Source organism: Anastrepha obliqua, chromosome 3, assembly GCF_027943255.1.
Source record: "Anastrepha obliqua isolate idAnaObli1 chromosome 3, idAnaObli1_1.0, whole genome shotgun sequence".
Taxonomy (NCBI): domain Eukaryota; kingdom Metazoa; phylum Arthropoda; class Insecta; order Diptera; family Tephritidae; genus Anastrepha; species Anastrepha obliqua.
In genome coordinates this window covers 20,651,348-20,672,031 of record NC_072894.1, presented here as the reverse complement: position 1 = coordinate 20,672,031, position 20,684 = coordinate 20,651,348, and the positions used below count along the sequence as shown (strand labels likewise).

The window sequence follows — 20,684 nt, the reverse complement described above, 5'->3', positions numbered from 1 at the left end:
TGACAATGGCGCCGGGCAATGACATTGATGGCTTGTGTTTCAAAGAAAAGGTTTATATCTCCAACTTTCCCTCACTAAATACACGGCGACCCTTTTTGCCATCTGGACGAAAGAGGTCAAAATCCAGCGTTCCCATGACACTCGGTTGCTTCTACGTTACCGGAACGACGAGGATTTATATCCGGCCAAAGACTGTCACTCCAGCAGCATTCCCCGTCCATGTATGAGGATTGTTTATGCTGCTACAACAACAACAAGGTCGAAAACCAGCTAAGAGTGAAAGTCGATGACTCACCAAAACCGACAATTAACAACCCCAAAACAGTGGGCGTCATCTTTGATAGTTAGCTCTCATCGCACACAATCGCAATTACAACTAAGGTTTAACAACAGAACAAGGTCATCAAATCGCTTGCCGGCGGCACTTGGTACCAAATATAAAGAAATTTTGCTGGCAACATTTAAAAAAATTTTATAAAAAATCGTATCAAAAGATCTAAAAAATTACTTAGAAATTCAGAAATTTCTCAATAAAAAGGATTATTATATCCCAGAAATATGTTAAAAAAATTTGTTATTGTAAATTTTCCAGGTCAAAGATATTATTTTGCTTTTTTTTCTCTTATTTTTAATGTTACCAAGAAAATTCTAATTTGGCATTGCAACCCCGCAAACAGACCAAGCACGCACACCATCACACATTTACCTGTCAAACTGACACTAAGGGTGACCGTCAAAAATTGGAACAAAGAAAAGTGTTTTTACTTGAATTTTTGTAGCATGTGCCACAGTTACTTACACTTTAGCTCACAATAAAGTGATTCAAAAAACATCTACTCGTATAGCTATTGTGATCGGACCATCGTACAAGAAGCAAGTTCTGTAAACGCAAATGTAAATACGAGCAAATTGTTAGCCGCATTTATTTTGACATGACTTCATTGGGAAATGAGGAAAATCCAGCGGAGCTGAGTGAAATTGCCGAAGAAAAGCGCCCGAAATTTGGAAATCGGTTTTTGACCAATGACAATGACGTATTTAAGCACAACGCTTGGTAATTATGTGAAGTTAACATATAATATTGCGCTCAAATGGCGCCTGTTCTCAAGTTGGGAACATACGCGCTATCGGCGAAAACCAGCTACTGGTGGTAGATTCTTAAATGATCCACGTGATGTATTTCAATTTAATGCTTGGTATAATTTCCTAAATATCATTGGCTTAAACATATTATTCGTTTTTTCTTAAATACCTTTAGGGATAATGTTGAATGGGATGAGGAGCAGGAGCAAGAGGCACTTGCGGCGGTGAATAAAAATTCTACAGAGAAAATGAAAGCGGAGGATAAACAAAAGTTTCAAAATGATGCCGATAAGTTTTGGGACTCATTTTACGGTGTGCACCAAAACCGCTTCTTCAAGGATCGGCATTGGCTATTTACAGAATTTGCTGAGCTTGCTGCTCTTCCTGAGACAGGGGTGCAAAAACAACGTACCATATTCGAATTGGGCTGTGGAGTTGGAAACACTATTTTGCCAATATTAAAATATAGTCAAGAGCCGAATTTAAAAGTGTATGGCTGTGATTTTTCTGCACGCGCTATTGAAATATTGCGTACGAGCAAAGAATATGATGCCAAGCGTTGCGAGGTATTTGTTATGGACGCCACACTCGAAGAGTGGCCAGTACCTTTTGCTGAAAATTCATTGGATATTATTGTGCTAATTTTTGTACTCTCAGCGATTGAGCCGGCAAAAATGAAAAGCATAGCTGCGAATTGTTTTCGTTACTTGCGACCAGGTGGTTTGTTGCTCTTCCGTGACTATGGTCGCTATGATATGGCACAGCTACGTTTCAAGAGCGGCAAATGTTTGGAAGATAACTTTTATGTGCGTGGTGATGGCACAATGGTGTATTTCTTTACACAAGAAGAGGTTAGGGATCTCTTCGGTAACGTTGGTTTTGTAGAGGAGCAGAGTATAGTGGATCGGCGACTACAAGTAAATCGAGGGCGAATGCTGAAAATGTACAGGGTGTGGATACAAACCAAACTTCGCAAACCAGTGAATGAAACGCCAAAGGAATAGAAGTTTTGAAAGTGAAGCTAAATCTGTGCACTGTGAAAAATGTCTAAATGATAAGAAATAAATGGATGTAATTTTGTTTTTTAAATAACGTCGTAATGTGATTACCATTTGGAATTAGCGAATAGGCACATGATTCATAGCAAGTTTTGTTTGCAAGTCTAACTGACTTGAAATTTCTTCTTTTATTAGATATTTAAACGAGATGAATGAAATTATTATTAAACGAGCACACAAAACGCCAGCCGTATTCCCCCCGTCACTATTTGAGTTTATATAGTTGGACTTAACGGTATATTCGGACGTGTAACTTTACTTGTCTGTACCGTTAATACGTTAGCTCCCTATGTTGTTGTAGCAGCATAAACATTCTCCATACATGTGTATATGGGGAATGCTGCTGAAGTGACAGTCCTTGGCCGGGTCGTTCCGGCAATGTAGAACCGACTGTCATGGGATAGCTCCCTAGCTTTATTTCTAGTGTCATATTTTGAATTGAGTTAAATTATTTTTATGCAAATCGTTGGTTTGACATTTCTTTTAGTGCATTTCGTTTTCTTTTATTAATGGAAATTTCTTTTGATTCATAGTGTGTTTATCTTGTATGAGCTAGGCTTTGAAATTAATAAATTTCGGCAAACATTTTCTGTTCCGTTTTTTTTTTTTTTTTAATTTTATTATTAACAATTAAATATAATTACTTTGATTAAATTTTCATTATTGATGCAATCAGTTTTCAATACTTGCCAACAAACTGAGATGTTATTATAATATAACTAGCGAACTCCGTTTCGCCACCAGATGGCTTCGTTTTTTGTAAAATTTCGTTTGGGGATTAAAAGATGAAGATAAATAATTTTTTTTGTTTTACCTATTTTAAAAAAAAAAAAAATTTCATTTCATTTCACAACAGTAATGAATTCATTTCGATTACAAAAATGAAGTGTAATTTAGTTGAACTTCTCTAAGTAAAAAATGAAAGTGAATCCAAAGTAAATACTGAATCGAAGCGTTATACGTGTCCGCAAATTATCCGTTTCTTTGAAGTACTCTTTGGTAAACCATATTTTTTGTTCTTTGGTCTGACGTTAACACAAACAAAGCGGATAGTTTCCCAACTCGTGAACACGCAACGTATAGCTGCCCTTGTGAAAAACAATGATTTTCTAAATTTATCCCGCAAACACTAAGCGATTGGCCTTGCGACTTGTTAATTGTCATTGCGAACGCAAGGTGAACCGGAAATTGCGATCGTTTGAAGTCAAAGGGAGGATCGGTCGGAATCATTGGTATTCGAAGAATACATACATTTTCACCTGCGTACTTTCCGTTAATAATGGTTGCCTCAATCGATGGTTTTCATATTATTTATTTCTTTAATCTTTATTCAAGCGCTTTGGCATAAACAATATTTTTTGTTTTTCTATTTGTTTTTGAGTAAATATAAAATATATATAAAATATAAATTGAAAATCAGGAAAAAAGAACATTGTTTTTAAATTTCAAATCAACGCATATGAATAACTAAGAAACAAATGTCTTTTTTCCTGATCATCCATGAATTTTTCGTTTCAATTTATATGTTTTATTAAGCATTGGAGCTTTTTTAACCATTATCCATTTATATTTTTCAAAAAAAAAAAACGAAAAAAATTTCATTCACACATAATTTCATTCGGATTTCACATTAAATTCTCAAATTTCGTAAGAAGTTATTCACTGTTCCAAAATCCACTCCAAAAAAATTCACAAACAATTTTTACATATTGCACTTACGTTTTTTCCTTATGGCATCCAAATCAGAAAGAAATATTGACAGTTCAGTTCCGCCCCAAGCGTTAAAAAAGTAAGCGACATTATGGCTGGATCAAAAGAACGCTGTACCCGTGGTTGTAATTCGGTGCAAAGACACGGCGGGTCCACGTTTTGGCATATATTTCGAGACCCTAGTCATCAATAGGTATGAAAATTAACCCGTATTAAAGCACTTATCTACAGCTTTTATTTGATATCCATATTGTACAAACACATTCTAGGGTCCACGTTTTGGTCTCTATCTCGAGACCATAGTCACGGAGCGGATGGAAATACTCTGAACTAAAGCATTCACCAACAGCTTACATTTGATACCCATATTGTACATACACATCCGAAGGTTACCCGGGTCCACGTTTTGACCTATATCTCGAGACCCTATCTACCAATAGGTATCCAAACTATACGGAAACCATCTTCAATACCTCCTTAACAATGTGTGTAAGTTTGGTTTAATTCGGTGCAAAGACACGGCGGGTCCACGTTTTGGCATATATTTCGAGACCCTAGTCATCAATAGGTATGAAAATTACCCCGTATTAAAGCACTTATCAACAGCTTTCATTTGATACCCATATTGTACATACACAACCAAAGGTTACCCGTGTCCACGTTTTGACCTATATCTCGAGACCCCAGTCACGAAGCGGCATGAAAAATACTCTGTACTAAAGCATTCACCAACAGTTTCAATTTGATATCCATATTGTACAAACACATTCTAGGGTCCACGTTTTGGTCTCTACCTCGAGACCCTTATCACGGAGCGGCATGAAAAATACTCTGAACTAAAGCATTCACCAACAGCTTCCATTTGATACTCATATTGTACATACACGTCCGAAGGTTACCCGGGTCCACGTTTTGACCTATATCTTTATTCGAATTTTTCTCACCTTTTAAACCTTCCCTAGACCTCCACGAATAATTCAAGACCAAGATAAGATAAATCCGTTCAGCCGTTCTCGAGTTTTAGCGAGACTAACGAACAGCAATTCATTTTTATATATATAGATAAAAAAATATCTGAACATTTATAATTATTGTTGTCAAATACTAATTCGTATCTATTTTGTGAACCGAATACACACCCCAAATGCAACCCTCCAAAACTTCGTTGACTTGGCCGCACTGTGCCGGTCAGTGTTCACGAAAACCTGCTGGCAAAATTCGAGTTAGTTTTCGAGTGAATTTCCAGGTAAACGAGGCATAAATTGCGGCAAGTCGTATGTAACGCCGCTTTAGTGTTGTTGTTACTATGTGATTGAGGAAAATTTCCATGGATAAAATTATTGGATGCGAAAAATTTACAGTGTTAAATTAATAATATTTGCTAGAATTTGTGAGTGTTAATTTGTGATCCGCAAGGGCGGTGGCTGTGAGAAAACGAAAATTCAGTAAAAACATTTTATGTGCGAACCAATTGATGAAAAAATGTGGTAGAAGACGGTGAATCACACGCATTTATACAAATGCACACCTGCGAACGGTGGTGTGAAGTAAGAAGACAGTGGGAAACAACGAACAAAAGATAATACAACAAAAAGCAGAAAATCAACGAAAAGCGAATTGTTTGTGTGCAATTCGATTCTAATGTGCAAATTTTTTCAGCACGCGTCTGATCAATTTAATTTGTTTATTGGAATATTGGATATTTTCGAATTGCCACAACATACATATCTCGACTGTAGCAATTGGGCTAGTGCCATTAATTAAGAATTCAGCTTCGGCCATTGAGATTTTGTTGAGCATCTTAAGTTTTTGCTCAAGGTCCACATGAGTGCAAAAATTGGATCGTGCTACTTGTTTTTTTCCAAAATAATGAATTATTTGGTTGATAGCTAGAAAAATAATGTGAAAACAAAAATATATGACGCGTATTTAAATACAAAATGAGCGTGAGAGTTTTCAAATAATGAAAAATCTAAATCAATATTCTATTTTATTTTTGTTTGTGTTTTTCTTTTGATGGAAACTTGTGTGAAATAAATTTCGCGAAAATTGCCAAATTTGTAGTGAAATGTGCAAGCGCATTGGAGAGGCAGAAAACCCAGAAAATATAATCAAACTTGTAAAGTAGTAGACAAATTGAGAGTGCATCGGAAGCAAATAAACGCAAACAAAGGAGGTCCTTAAAATAATTCAGCATTAAAATGCCAACTATTTCTATGCAAATATTCGCAAAAACACGCCTCATTGAGAACATATAATTGTGTAAATTCGCAGCAACAAAGATTCAGAATTACACAACGCCACATATGTAGTATGTAAATGGCTTGTTTAGAAAAATACTCAAGTGTATTCACATTGTGCCATTAAAATAAAGTTTTCTGTTACGTCCCATTTTTACGTCTGCTCCGTTTTGTGCACTATATTTATCGCGGTTTTCGTTTTCCCAGCTTCTTCTGTGTATTTCTCGAGATTCGTAATTTATAAGTGCAAGAAAAGGCGCTGCGGCCAGTGACAATAACAACAAACAAAGTTACAATTGCACAAATATAAATAAAAACTCGTGTAGCAGCGCAATATAAGTTGTTGTTCGTGTAGTGGACGTAGTCGCGATTGCAGTAGAAACCAGCAACTTCATCATCGCAATCAGTTAGCGTTATAACCGTCATATGTACATACATACATACATACATACATGCATACATTTGAAAGCGTGTGAAGCAATTCTTGAATTGGAATTCAGTTTCGGCTATATTACCAGTTTGCTTTACGTATTTTCTTTCCGGTCTTACTTGCCTGCAGCTCGGCGTCGCGTTCTACCTGCGCGTACTTGATTCTCGCGTTGCTTGATTCTCGCACTCACTAACAATTTATTTTTAATTTTTCTTTTGTTTACTGAAACTAAAGTTTCTCACTATTTTTCGTTTCACTTTAGAAGCCTGTGTGAATTGGAAATATCTTTTCAACCCGCTTGCAATTCGTGTCGGCGGTTGTGTTCCACCCCACCAACAAGAGTGAATAAGAATTTTTTTTATAGTGTGTACAAAATCAAAATTATTCCTTCAAATCGCCTAAGACGAAGGTATTTTTTGAACAGCGCAAAAATAAAGCACTGAACTTCAAACCTATTAATTGAGAATTCACTGCTTAGCATTAAAAATCGATCGCAAAACTGGCGGAGGAAGCAGCAGAAAGCGCCAACAAGATGAGTTGGGGAACGCAACTTTGGGTGAGTATTTAAAAAGCACTGAATAACAGAAAATACGGCAAATGACGTGACTTAATGCCATTGTGTTTGTTGTTGAATGCACAAATATATCTAAAGCATAGAAAGCAATATGTAAAGTAACTTAAAAAATTAGGGAAAATATGATAACAAAAAAAAAAAAAAAAAAAAGAAGCAATAGAAAGTGAAAATACGAAAACTTTGGTGCCACACCAGCCCTGCGTTATTGAGCCCACTTGGATTTATTTAAACCTAACCTTTACGAGGAATTCCATAACAAAACATTTTAACTGCATTTTAACCTTTTTTACTTAAAAGATGATTGGGATAAATGAGAAAATGTGATCACTCTCAGTTTGGTGCACATTTCGACATATCTGTTCTGTGCTATGCCTACCATTACTACGTATATTTATTTGTATTTATTAGGCGAATAGCGAATAGCTGTAAAGTTATGAACAAAGCACGTTTGGAACTATGTACTCGTACTTCTATCGGGAACAACAATTTTTTTTTATTGGCTACGAAATTTTTGAGATGTTACCCTTTTGTGCGAATAAGCACCTACCAGTGTGGTTATGCAATGTGGGTGTCATAATAAAACTTTATTTTATGCTTCTCAGTGAAAAAAGAAAAAGCAAGATTAAATAAGTGATGAATTAGGTGATGAGTAAGCAGTGGTTTGCTAACTGTTTCACTTTTTAATGAAATTTTGAACGTTTGTTGTTAAAAGTCAACATAGAACAATTTTTTCTTTGCACTACGTCTAAGCGGCTTAGTGAAATGGAAAAAATATGACTAACAAAATGTCATATAAGAGAGAATTAAGTGTTACCATAACAGACAAGTGTTCCTAGTTTCTATAATTTTTTTTTAAGGTTTATGATTCCATTAAACATCGAAATACTATAATTTAAATATTAATTATTTAGGATCTTTTAAAGTAATAGAGTAATAGAACTAAATAAATACATTGAAAAAAAAAAACAAATTCTAGTAAATTAAGACGGGTTGGTGTCGAAATTCCGTATGTACAAAATTCTAAAAACAAAATTCTGCTTTTTTAAAATTCTGCTTTCAAAATTCTGTATTAAAATATAATGTTAACAATGTTAAAGAGGTAATGTAATTATTTAATTTATTATTATTATTTTTGTTTTTTTATTATTCGAGATATTAAATAAAAAAAAATAATAATAATAATAATTTTTTCTTCAGTTTCGATAGAATCCACAGTATTTTTGCGTAGAACTCTTTAAAAAAAAACGAACAGCTGCAAAGAATTATTAAGAAAAGAAATGATTAAGTCACACTACATATTTAAAAAGAATTGCAAAAAATATTGTAATTGGCTAAACTAAAATATTGTTATCGCTTAAACATATACATATGTATATTTATAGAATAAATGATTATTTTGTTACTTCTTGTACGACGAAAATCACAAAACTTGAATAAAACAGAATTTTTCGCATTAAACGTGCAGAATTGTGAAAAAGCAGAATTTTGGAAAGCAGAATTTTAAAAAGCAGAATTTTATTTTAATTAATTTTTTTGCAATCTACAGAATTTTGTAATACAGAATAATGACACGCTCCCAATTAAGACTGCCATAATCTAAATTTTTTTTTATAAACATCGAAATATTTCAATTCGCTTTAAATATTATTTATTTCGAATCTTTTAAAGTAATAGGTTATAGTTCGTGGAACTAAACAATGAAAAAAAAACACTAATAAATTAAGAGTGCTATAATCTAAAAATTTTTTTTTATAAAATAACACAAAATTGATCACCAGCTCTTCTATGTTGCGTAAAATAACAGAGGAGAATTTGATTAAAAACGAAAAAAATTTGATCAAAAAAACAGTAACAAAAAAATGATAGAGAAAAAAATTTAGTTCGATAGAAGTTTCTGCGCTGATTACAACTGTACTTATGGTAATTAAAAATTTATGAGATATCGAGGATCATAGGTCAAATTTAAGAATTATAAAAACTTTTCCATGAAATTATATTTACATTGTGTTAATGCGGCATATTTTTGAAAAAAAAAAAAAATGAAAATTTTGTATTTTTCTTAAAACTTTTATTTTCTCTAAAACTGACATAAAAACTTGCACCAGCATTTTAATTAACTTCCCAATGATGTCGAAGGTTTTGCAAACAGTCAAACAGTTTTGGAGATACATTGTGTAAAAAAAGTACCGGGAATTGTTCCATAAAATGCAAAATAATTGTTTAATCATCAAAATTTATTTTGTCGCCTTCAAAATAGGATCCATTCGAGGCAATACACATATGCAAACGATTAGTCCAGTTATCAAAACACCGTTTAAATGCGTTTAAGGATACCTTCTTCAGCTCCTTCAGCGAATTCTCCTTAACGACCTCTATCGACTGAAAGCGGCGTCCGCGGAGTGGCTGTTTAAGTTTTGCGAAAAGGAAAAAGTCACAGGGGGCTAAATCCGGTGAACACGGTGGTTGTTCGATGATATTTGTCGAGTTTGTGGTCAAAAAAGTGTTCACAATATGAGCCTTGTGAGACGGTGCGTTGTCGTGTTGCAAGATCCATGAATTTTCTTTCCACAAATTGGGCCGTTTCCTACTCGCATTCTTTCTCAAACGTCGCATAACTTCCAAATAATATTCCTTATTTACCGTAGAATCATATGGAACGATTCCGAGTGCGCAACTCCATCATAATCAAAGAAAACGAGTAGCATGACTTCCACTTATGACCGACTTTGACGTAATTTTTTGGGTTTCGACTCATGTGCATAGCGCCATTCAGGCGCTTGTTGACTAGTTTGCATGTAAAACTCATAAACCCTTAACTGATCACCGGTTATGATGCGCTGGAATTGGGTTATGGTTGGGTCCGAATTCACTTGCTCAAGCATATCTTCAGCGATGAATTTTTTGAAAGAAGGTTAACTCTCTTGAAACGAGTCGAGCAACCACGCGTCTCATGCCCTATTGATGCAGCAAAATGTCGCGAATTGATTCGTGAGACACGCTAAGGTCACGAGCTACCGCCCCCAAACTTAAATGATGGTTTTCTAGTACAATTTCCTTAACTTTGTCGACGTCTTCATTCGTTGGAGACGTTGATGGGCGACCAGTGCGAGGCAAATATTCCACGACTTCTCAGCTCTCTGCAAGAGCCTTATATCACTCGTGTTTTGGATAAAGCACACTCTCCACAGGCTTTCTGCAACATTTTCAACGATTCGGCACGCGAAATCCCGTTCAAAACACAAAATGTAAGACAAATTTTATGTATAGTGAAAATCGCAGAGCAAACCTGCGGTTCACTGATATAATTAAATGCCAAAAACAAGCTAATTGACAGATCACGCTCAAACTCTCCGACACTATAGAGGACAGTTGTACCAACATTCCAGCAAGAGTATGTGCAACCCATGCTTTTTAAATGAACAATTCCCGAAATTGTTTTGATATTAATGTTCTTAAAATGCTTAAAATTGATCTTTGACTTTTGAAGACCTTTGTAATCAGCATAAAAAGGGGTATAGGTCTTTATTTCTGCTTTTTCTTTTATAGCTTAGCGGTGCATATTCTTCACCTTGTCCGGCAATTTTTATTTATTATCATTCTGGGCGGTACATTAAGCCGAAAGCTTTAAAGCCAGCTGCCTAGAACTTTGGTCTTTTCGGAATAAGACTTTTTGTAAGGTAAAAGTACTAAAAATGTCACATATATACCCACATAACTTATATAAATAAACAAAAGCGTGCTATGAGTGCATATGCATTTTTTTTTCGGTGACTTCTTGCTACATAATTTTTATGCTTATTTTTTCATGTTAAATTTTGAGCCATTTTAGGAGTCTTTTTGAGCATAGAAGTGTTTCCTGTCAATTTCGAGTCGATATATTTATATTTAAAGTGTTAGTTAATGTCTCTTTTAAAATGTGTAGTTAGTCTTAAAGTGAAGTGAAATTAATAGAGAACAACTGGTTTTGCTTACCGGCATTACCAGTCTTGAATATATTTGAGCAAAATAAAGCACCTTTACGCCAGTGTTTGGTCTTGTTTTGTACCTTTGTCAAGCAGTGGAGCAAAATAAAAATGTCAAAGTGCACTTTAAAGTTAGGAATAGCTTATCGGCTCGATTAATAAGACTGGACCAGCAAGCAACTCTAAAAGGAATTATGTTAAAAAAAATGCTGCACTCTTTTTTTATCATTTCAACTCGTTAATATATGCGCTCTCGGTCTCCCTTGAAACGAAAAAGCGAAAATATACGAGTGTATCTTTATGACATTCAATAATGCTGACACTAAAATACGAGACACACATTGGCTATTAACCCATTGTGGCGTCAGCACACATTAATGGACTACATTCGATGACGCGGACGGCCGGTTGGCCGGTCGGCCAGGCAGTTTATTCTGCGGAATAGAACCGGCCGTCAATTGGCTACCGGCCATATTTGGCGAGTATTCTTTATGCTGAAGAACGATATAAAAGGAAACATGGAAAGACGCTGACAATTGAAAGATATTAAAAAAAAATGTAAATTCCAAAAAGAAAAAATGCAAATATCTTAAGGTAATAAGAGAATATTGCGTTGAGCTTCTAGCAACAAACACTCATGAAGATAAAAAAGAATATTTTGCCTCATTGGACTAGCGTTTTTGGCCCGTGGGCAGGACTTTGCGGGCACTGTTGTTTTGCCATATCTTCTTATTCCGCTCGTCATTTTGCTTCTTGGCAACAACTTTTTCGGTTTGTTTAATTTCATTTCGTTCGGGGCTTGAATTGTGTTGCTTTTGCAATATAGTAAAAATATGTATACTGCATGTACATATGTATGTATGCATATGAAAATAATTTTTTATCTTTTTCTGTAGTTTAGTTCGCTTCATTTGTGGCTAAACTTGTTTTGTGCTTTTATGTAAATCTGTTTGCCGTCTGCGCCATAAGTTGAACACGATTCAGTGTCTATAGTGCGTGGCTCCTTCTTCCGTCTGCAAGTGTTTGTAGACTGACGTGTTTTGGGTTCTTGGCCATATTTTTGCTTACATACGTACATTCGTGCCACAACAGAATGTGCGCCATATTAGGAAGTGAGAAATCGTTTTATAATCGTTATTTTTGAATTTAACACTCCAATGCAAGCACATAAAGCAGTTCACTTTCTTTATTGCAATGCAGGTAATGACAATTTTCTACTATAAAATTCGCAACTCAATTTATTGCAAATATTTATTTCCATTTTGGTGTAGTAACGCCCGTATCGTTTGCACCGCTAACGCTAAACCCTCCCTACTTTCGGCGCGCTGCTAATCTACCCCCCATCCGCCATCACACGTGACTCACCCCTATACGCTGCCTTCAGTTTCAGTCATCTTGCATCGATACAACACAGCTGGCTGTCCGTCGTGTGCACATTCCCACTCCTTATTGGTGGTCAGCCTTTTCATTGTTTTGTACGCCGGCTTTTGTAAGCTATTTGCTGGCTGCATCTACTGCTGCGACAGTCTGTTTGCCTGTGGGGGTTGTTTACTTCCGCATAGCTTCTGCTGTGTGACCGTATGTGTCAGCTGGACTATGTCTCTGCGTGCTGTGCGTTACATACTCGTACATTTCCACCATTCCATATGGAATAGCTTGTCTAGACTATTTGATTCCCGTGTTTTATCGGTTGGTTTTTTTAAGTGGACACACACTTTTTTTACTACTCCTTTTTTGATGATTTTGTGTATGTATGTATGCTCGATCTGCTTATTTAATTACTCTATTGAAGTTGGAAGGCATTTGCTGGCCATTTTGGCAATGAATTAAGTGGTTGCTGCCTGCGGATGGCCCTTCGAATGTCAATAAGTGCACTCAATGTTAATGAATACTGATGAGGTCGTGGGTAAAAATTCACATTATTTCTGCCGTATCTGCGGGGAATCATATTAGTCGTTTTATGCCTGTATTAGTGGTTAACCATTGGTTTTATTATGATGGTCCAGAATATTACATATTCCAAGAAAGTCGATATTTCTTGTACTCACTTCGGAAAGCGTATTATAAACCGTCTTGACTATACTCATTGGTCGCCTCTGGGTTGCGACTTAACTACGTTATGTACTTGTTAGTTTAATTTAATTATTAAAAATATACTAATATAGTATTTGAGCCACCCTGTGTGTTTGACATTATTAACCCTTTTGCATCATGAGACGGAATAATCCGCCAACAAAAACTCTCCTATAACAACCAGAGCAGAATAGTCCGCGCAAACAAAAACTTTCTCCTATCACCAAGTATTTTTCGGTTAAATTTGAAGAAAATAAATAATTTGAGTAATCCTGTAACATTCTTTTTCATTAAAAAACAGTTAAAACTTATGGGAAAGGAATTATTTGTTTAGAAAATTAGGTTAGGTTGCAATAACTGTGTCGCCGACGATAACGGCACTCTTAGGTCGAAAATATAGGACCATCGCTGTTGTTTTTGAAGTAGCATGGAACACTTGCCATAACTTTTTGGGTAATGTTGTTGAAATTACAGTCCTTTGCCATTCTGGCAACGTAGAACTAACCGGCGTCACTGCTAAACTTCAAACGTTTTTTGCATCAATTCAATTTAGAGTATATGTAGAAGGAAGGTTCTTCCATATTCTGAAGTCTAATGCCACACAGTGAGGGAAAGTAACCGTGAAGATGAGAAGTTGTTTGCTTGTTTCTGGGGGCTACCATTAGAGGAGATTGACGCTGGCAGCCCGTGATTTCACTGTGCCTGGCAGCGCTTGGTAAACGGTTGCAACAACAACTGTGTCTCTCTCTTCTCCTTCCAGCATATTTGATACTGAAAGCGAAGCTGCCCAGGTGGTTTTTTGTAGCTTAGCTATCTATGGCAACACTTGACAGTTCCACTGATCTTAGCAAGGTCTAGTTTGACTGCTCATTAGCTATTCCGGTGACTCGATTATCGGCCTCAAAGCATTTGTCCGAAAGTTATTGGGGTGGTGTGAGGATTTTCTAGGTGTGCGACCGGCTTTCGCCGATCAGCATCACTATGACAGGGCTAGTTTACTGGGGCGACAGTCCTCGGTCGGGAGAAGCCCGAGTCATTCCGGTTACGTAGAACCGCTTGCCATGGGAATGAACACTGCTATTTGGACAGCGACGGGTTGCCTCCTGATGCCTCCTGATGCCCCCTCTTCAACACCTTCACAACGCGGCACAGACGCTCCCGGTAGAGGAGCACAACTCACCAAACAGTTTCTGCTTAGGTGCTACCGCAGGTTTCACCTTTGCAAACACCTGCTTCAGTCAGAGTCGCCTTCCAGACACGTCAGGAGACTCCTCCTCAATTACGCCGACGAGATCCAGGACAAAACGCACAGACAACTGGACCAGACAGTGTTTAGACAGACAATTTAAGCTCCCGGCCACCGAACGCCGTAATCGGAGTCCAGCCACTACCTACAGCAGCTTCCCCGTGAGATCCACGTAATATTGGCACAATGAGAGTCAGACGAAGATGACCGGTGATTTGCACTGCACTGACTGGGTTTAGTATTTCTGCTACAACAACAACAACAACAATGTAACTTTTCCAAGTCCCTTTCTTATTTGAGTTTGGGAAAAGGAGCCAATGAACCTAATCCGGACCGATTTTTCCAAGGATATGCTAGATTACCAGGTTTGGCTATCCGAAAAGCAAAATTCTGTAAGTAACCTCGGCAGCTACGTCACCTGGGACTCGGCTGCAGAATTGTGCCCGCTCGTTTCGCACATATTCACACACTAATCCAATCAGTCGATCTTCAGACGGCAAAGAAGTAACATGGGCGGGGGCTGTATTAATTTTTTCGTACATTAACCAACGAAATCTGAGTTTCTTCGTAAACAAACCGTCGTCAGCTAATCAGCTGATTTCTTGAAAATCTCTGAGAGCCGGTGAAATGATTATTTTGGAGGCGGTCTATGTAACAGACTGTTATTCGGCTCTGAGCGAATTCGACGAAATCAGCTGATGGGCTGACGTCACTTGGAATGTGTTCAACAAAATTTAGCTTTGGGTTAGTGATATACGAACGCATTAGCATTGGCGGTGTTGATTTTTTTCACATATCCCGAATGATGTGCCAGCCAAGTTCCCCTCAAACAATTTTTTTTTCATCACAGCTATCAAGAAAACCTTGAAATATATCATCCTTGGGTTAACGGGCCACAACTGTATACATTTTTTTAGAATGGGTTTCTCCATGCTCAGTCAACTGTGGTAATTTTTGTAAACAGAGTTTGGGCGTTTAAGGGGTAACATGGGTTTCGTGGGTTCAAAAATCGATTTTTTTTGCTTATTAAATTCTACAACATCTCAAGAATATTATTCTAAATTTTTAAGGGGGGAAGCTGGTCTAGAGCGCAAAAAATGGGCATATTTTATGAATTTATTTTGACTCAACAAAGGAATCAATCGAAAATCTGTGAAATAGGTTTAATAATATAGCTTTCATGGTACAAATACAAAATTTTTCGTCTGAATTAATTTCAAAATGGCCGCTGTCCAGCAGTTCTCCTAAGGCGCCTTTTTTTCTAGTGGGTCCATTGCCGAAGACGTAAACTCCTTAATTTTTGTCCCGGATCAAATAATAAAATTTTTTTAGTTTCTATATAACAACAGAAAGAGACGTACGTAGGATTTTTTCGATATTTTGTTTTTTCGCGAAATGGTGCACGTTTGAACAAAAAGTTACAATTTTCACTATAAACAACGACATAAAATTGTTGATTAAAAAAAAAACTATGTAATATAAATAAAAAATCCTACGTACGTCTCCGGAGAAAGGTATTTCGAATGTATTGTCAAAATTTTGTAAGAATCGGTAAAGATTTGTTCGAGTTATGTCTTCGGCCAGTTTAAAAAAAGTGATTTCGAGAAAAACGCGTTTAAAGTTGTAAATAGCGTTCGGGGCATACCTGCGAGGCACTGCCGTCGAATGAAAAATTTGGGCATTTAGACATTTTTGCGGGCATCCCTCATTTGGTATATTATTTCTAAGACCCTAAAGCACCTTTTAAGACAAAAAAAAATTTTTCGATTTTTTCAAAATTCTAGACCAGCTTCCCCCCTTAAGTCGATCTGAATAATATTTTCGGAGATACAGCCTTTGGAATGTGTGCGCTCCAAGCCACTTTTATTGTTACTCAAAACGTTAAACGCGGTTTTTCTCGGAACCGTATTTTCAAAGTCGGTTGTCAAATGTTCTCGAAAACTACTCAGCCGATCTTGATGAAATTTTACACAGCTGTTCGAGATACAATTTACTCGTGCTTGAACGAAGGTTTATTTTTTTTTTCAATTACAACTATTTAAAAAAAAAAACAAAATGTCAAGCAAATTGGACTCTTATACGTAATTAAACTGGAAAGCATAGAAAAAACGGGAATTGGAAATTATATTCAATTTGGCTTTGCTGTGGTGAAATTTCTTATCCGAGTTTTGTTAAAAGGAATAGATGAGCTTGCAGGTGCTCGTCTTTCTACATTCATTCTCTGACCTTAATTTACCCCAAAGACCTAATTCATGCGATCTCTCAAATTTCCTTGAATAAATTCCTCCACTCAAATAGATGCACACACGTGCAAATTTTTTATCTTTTTCAACTTTATTACTTTAACTGATTTCTCCTACTTAAAAAAAATTAAAATTTCTATTTGCAAATAGATTGAAATGAGAATTTCTTCTCTGGCGCCGGAATAATTTCACGTTTGGTATAAAAGTACATTAATTTTATGATTACATTTATCAAAAAAGTTTATATACACACACATGTGCACACACATATCCATGTGTGCATACTTAATCGAGCGATCGCTATCAAAAGCGTTAAGGCAAATGCAAACTTTTGCAATAGTAAACAGAAAATATCAAAAAGAAAAAAAAAAGAAAAATTTGCATAAACAATTAACAAGTTGGTCGAATGAATTTCATAAAGTGGAAAGTAACCGAAAAATTTTAAAATAAAAAATAAAATGAAATTTGTTACTTCCAACCCAAAGTTCATTCGCGCATGTGACTTATGAAGCTACTCAACACATACGAATATGCTGAAAGTGCGGAATTGACAGGCAGGCAAATAAAATAGATAAACAAACGTAAAGCGCAAACAAATAAGATTGAGCAAAAAAATAAATAAATAAAAATTAACTGAAATTCAAGCGAAAAGTAAACATGACAATCAGTCAAGCACTCACACATTGCAGCCAGAAGTCACAGCCGGCGAAAATGACAGTTAATTTGAAATTTGCATGCAGATTATGGATTGCCATATTTGAACGTACGAATATTTGCCTACTTAGGTTTTAAATAGGCGTGCTAAAGCGGGTTAAGCGGCTAGTAATTGTGGCTATTCAACAAAAATTTATATCTTTTCTTTTTGTAAACTCACGGGAATTGGCTTTTGAGTAGCTTTCTTCAAGTCAGCAAACCTGATTGACGTTTGCGCTACAACGCCAATGACAATGACCGACGGTCAATAAGTAATAAGCCATTTCACTTTGTTTTGCTTTTTGAAAGCGTGTTTGCATATTAATTTGTCTATTTTAGATTTTTTTCTTTTTCAAAAACTTTGGCTAATGTAGAATGAAATTGTCACTGACATGGCCTTTCCCCACTTTATCATTTCAAGCGGCACCAACTATGCTATGAAAAGTGATAAAAGTGAATTCAACTACAACTTTCTGGCACACACACAAACGTAAGCGCATGCCTGCACGCCAAAAATATACTTAATTAATATGCCTTCATTGTGCGTTTGAAGTTGTAACAGTATGAGCAATAATGCTATTGTTTTTTACATTTGGTGTTGTTGTTCTATGTTGAATAGCAAGAGAATTGTGAGTAATTTCTTTTTTTTATCAGATATACAGTAGTGGCAAAAAAAGAAAGACACTTAGCTTTTGTATGCATTCAATCAATTCATGCGATGATGAACTGTTGTATGCACGTTTTCTTGTAATGATCTCGTGCTCTTAGCAACAACACACAAATTTAGCTTTCCGATAAAAAATTAATAGAAAACACCATCGACTATACTTTTCGTCGTAAATCCCTTTTAAGAGATGGTCTTGGCATTTTAGAGAGTTCCCGCTTCATGGTTCTTCATAAATTCTCAGTAGGGTTGAGTTCTGGACTCTAGGTGGGCAGCACGTAACAGTGTTTTAGTGGCAGCAGCTGAGTGCTTAGAAAGGAAAGCGCAAAGTTATCGGCAACTCTTCTGTTGCATAAGGCAGCATACCTTTTGCAAAATATCGATGTAATTTGCTGAATTCATTATGCCATCGATCTGGTGATCCAAGATCTTAGAAGGGTTAATTTCGTAGACATATAAGCCGTAAGAAAAATTCTAGGTTGTTCAAGATCATGATAATCTCGATCAGAAACAAAGTTCATCAAAAAGTGTCGGGATTATACTCATATGAAAGGATTGGATCCCATTATCATGGTATCAAAAGCAACTCCATATCATTATACTTCGGGCATCGTTTTCATAATTTTTTCAAGCTAACAGTTCTTTCTGTGGGGTTATGTGAACATAGAAAAATAGTTTGAAGTGGCTTAAAAATCGCGTTGATTTTTCACAAATTTTATTTGCTGAAGGGCTTGTCATATAAAAAAATTAGAGCATTCGAATTGGAATTTTCAGCCACTTTAAAATGGCAAAATATTATACCGAAATTGAATGGGCTACAAAAACGACGCACACAGGATTCTGAGCAAAAAATTTGAAATTTCGATGAAAATTATTTCAATTGTAGTACCGAGTTATATGATTGTTATTGCAGTATGAACTATATTTTAATAAAACAATTAAATAAAAAATATAATAGAAAAATTAGGTAAAAAAACTAAAATAAGCAATAAAAAAATAAATAAAAAAATAGCTACAAAACATACAAAAATTTAATAAAACATAGCTTAAAAATTAAATAAAAAAAAATTAAATCAAAAAAATATATACCAAAAAATTCAACAAAAAACTGAAATAAATAAAATAACAATAAATAAAAAAAAAATAATAATAAAAATAAAAAAAAATATAAAAAACTAAATAAAAAAAATAAAAAAATAAAAGATAAGATATTTTTATACAAAATAAAAAATATAGAAAAAAATAAAAAAATACATGAACAAATAAAAAATATACATAAAAAATTTAAAAATAGATGATCTTCAAAATGTATGTATGCTCGTACATAAAAAAAATGGGTACAGTTATCGCATTTATGGGAAAACACCTCAAAAAATCTAATTTTTTATAAGGAAAATTGATTTTTTAAAATATTGTTTTCCAAAAAAAATCACCTTTAACGATAGCACAGTTTAAGCTTAAAAAATCTCCATAAAAATGTTTCAAAATTGTATCAACAAAATCAAAATAATGAAGTTTTTAAAATAGATTTAAGGAAAACTTGAATTGCCAATAACCAATTTGGGCTTCCAAGGTATCAATGGAAAGATATTTTCTTACTGTTTTCATGTTTCGCAAGCATAAAACCACTTACTTTCTGTTCCAATTGCGTTGATAAAATTTAAGTAAACCTTTTTTATTAAAAAAAAATCTAAAAAAATCAATAAATAAATTAAAAAAATATAACAAATTTGATGAAAAAAAATTTATAAAAAAAATATTTATAAAAAAAATATTTAGAAAAAAAAATATTTATAATAAATTTATTTAGAAAAAAAAATTAAAAAAAAAATTAAAATACAAAAAATACAACAATAGTTTAGACTTTGCAATATGTCGCACTACTATTATTATGAACGCATACCGGAGTTGGGATTTATTGGAATAATAATCTTTTTAAATGAAATAAATAAATGAATAAATCTCTTATGCATAAATTATTTGTGATTTTATTTTATTTATTTATTTATTATTAAAGTCAAAACATACAACCACAGGTTATTTTTACAATGATTGACCTTAAGCATAGTTTACATAAAAGGATTAACAGTAAAATCAAAATTAAAGTTAAAATTACAGATAGTAGTAAAGAAGTATAAGTTGGAGAAAGTATTAAAAGGAAAGTAAGGTAAAAATAGTAGTAGTAGGAGTAGGGATTAATAGGAAGAGATTTAAATAATGTGGATCCATTTGAGTACATTCAGCAATTTTCGGCAAGATAGCGAAGCACTTTATTTTTGAAACACGAGCTTTCTTTTATACGTTTAATTTTGTAAGGTAAGGTATTCCAAAGACGGACAGAGAACACAAAGTATTGACGTTTATTCATTCGTTTTTTTTTTTTTAATTTTTTAAAAACTCTTATTACGCATTGATTCGTACCGGCAACTTCTTTTCTTCCACGTGAGAAAATCGATATATTCCTCATATTATTGATCACAGGTAGTAAATCTGCGTTTCTAGTTGTTCCCCGTTACGATAGGATTTTATTTAAACAACCTCAAAGCTTCAGTTAGGATCCAGCATTAAAAAATTATCCTAATTCTATAAAATTATATGACATAGCTATTGGGGCACATGGGTATTGAATAGTGACATAGAAAGTTCCAAAAATGGAACGAAAGTGCGCTGCACCGTCGGGGGAAAATAATAAAAAATCAACGAGAATT

At 34.9% G+C, this 20,684-nt stretch overlaps 1 protein-coding gene and 1 long non-coding RNA gene across 3 annotated transcripts; both read left to right on the top strand.

The window, feature by feature from the left end:
* Nucleotides 1-849: 849 nt before the first annotated feature.
* LOC129240865 (tRNA N(3)-methylcytidine methyltransferase Mettl2) lies at nt 850-2,175 on the top strand. 2 transcript variants are annotated; one of them, XM_054876900.1, is made up of 2 exons: nt 850-1,054; nt 1,259-2,175. In XM_054876900.1, the coding sequence occupies exons 1-2, from the start codon at nt 933-935 to the stop codon at nt 2,085-2,087; spliced, it is 951 nt and encodes a 316-aa protein (XP_054732875.1). In that variant the 5' UTR covers nt 850-932; the 3' UTR covers nt 2,088-2,175. The 2 variants fall into 2 exon arrangements, with proteins under 2 accessions (XP_054732875.1, XP_054732874.1); XM_054876899.1 differs by having other exon boundaries at nt 949-1,196.
* Nucleotides 2,176-5,103: 2,928 nt separating this feature from the next.
* Nucleotides 5,104-6,888, top strand: LOC129240293 (uncharacterized). The gene is made up of 2 exons (XR_008582058.1): nt 5,104-5,241; nt 6,784-6,888. It is a non-coding gene; the product is annotated as an uncharacterized LOC129240293 (long non-coding RNA).
* Nucleotides 6,889-20,684: the final 13,796 nt, after the last annotated feature.

Coding starts and splice junctions, on each gene's coding strand:
- LOC129240865 (XM_054876899.1), top strand. CDS start 1,024: ATGACAATGACGTATTTAAGCACAACGCTTGGTAATTATGTGAAGTTA. Junction 1,197..1,258: donor GTATTTCAATTTAATGCTTG/GTATAATTTCCT, acceptor AAATACCTTTAG/GGATAATGTTGAATGGGATG.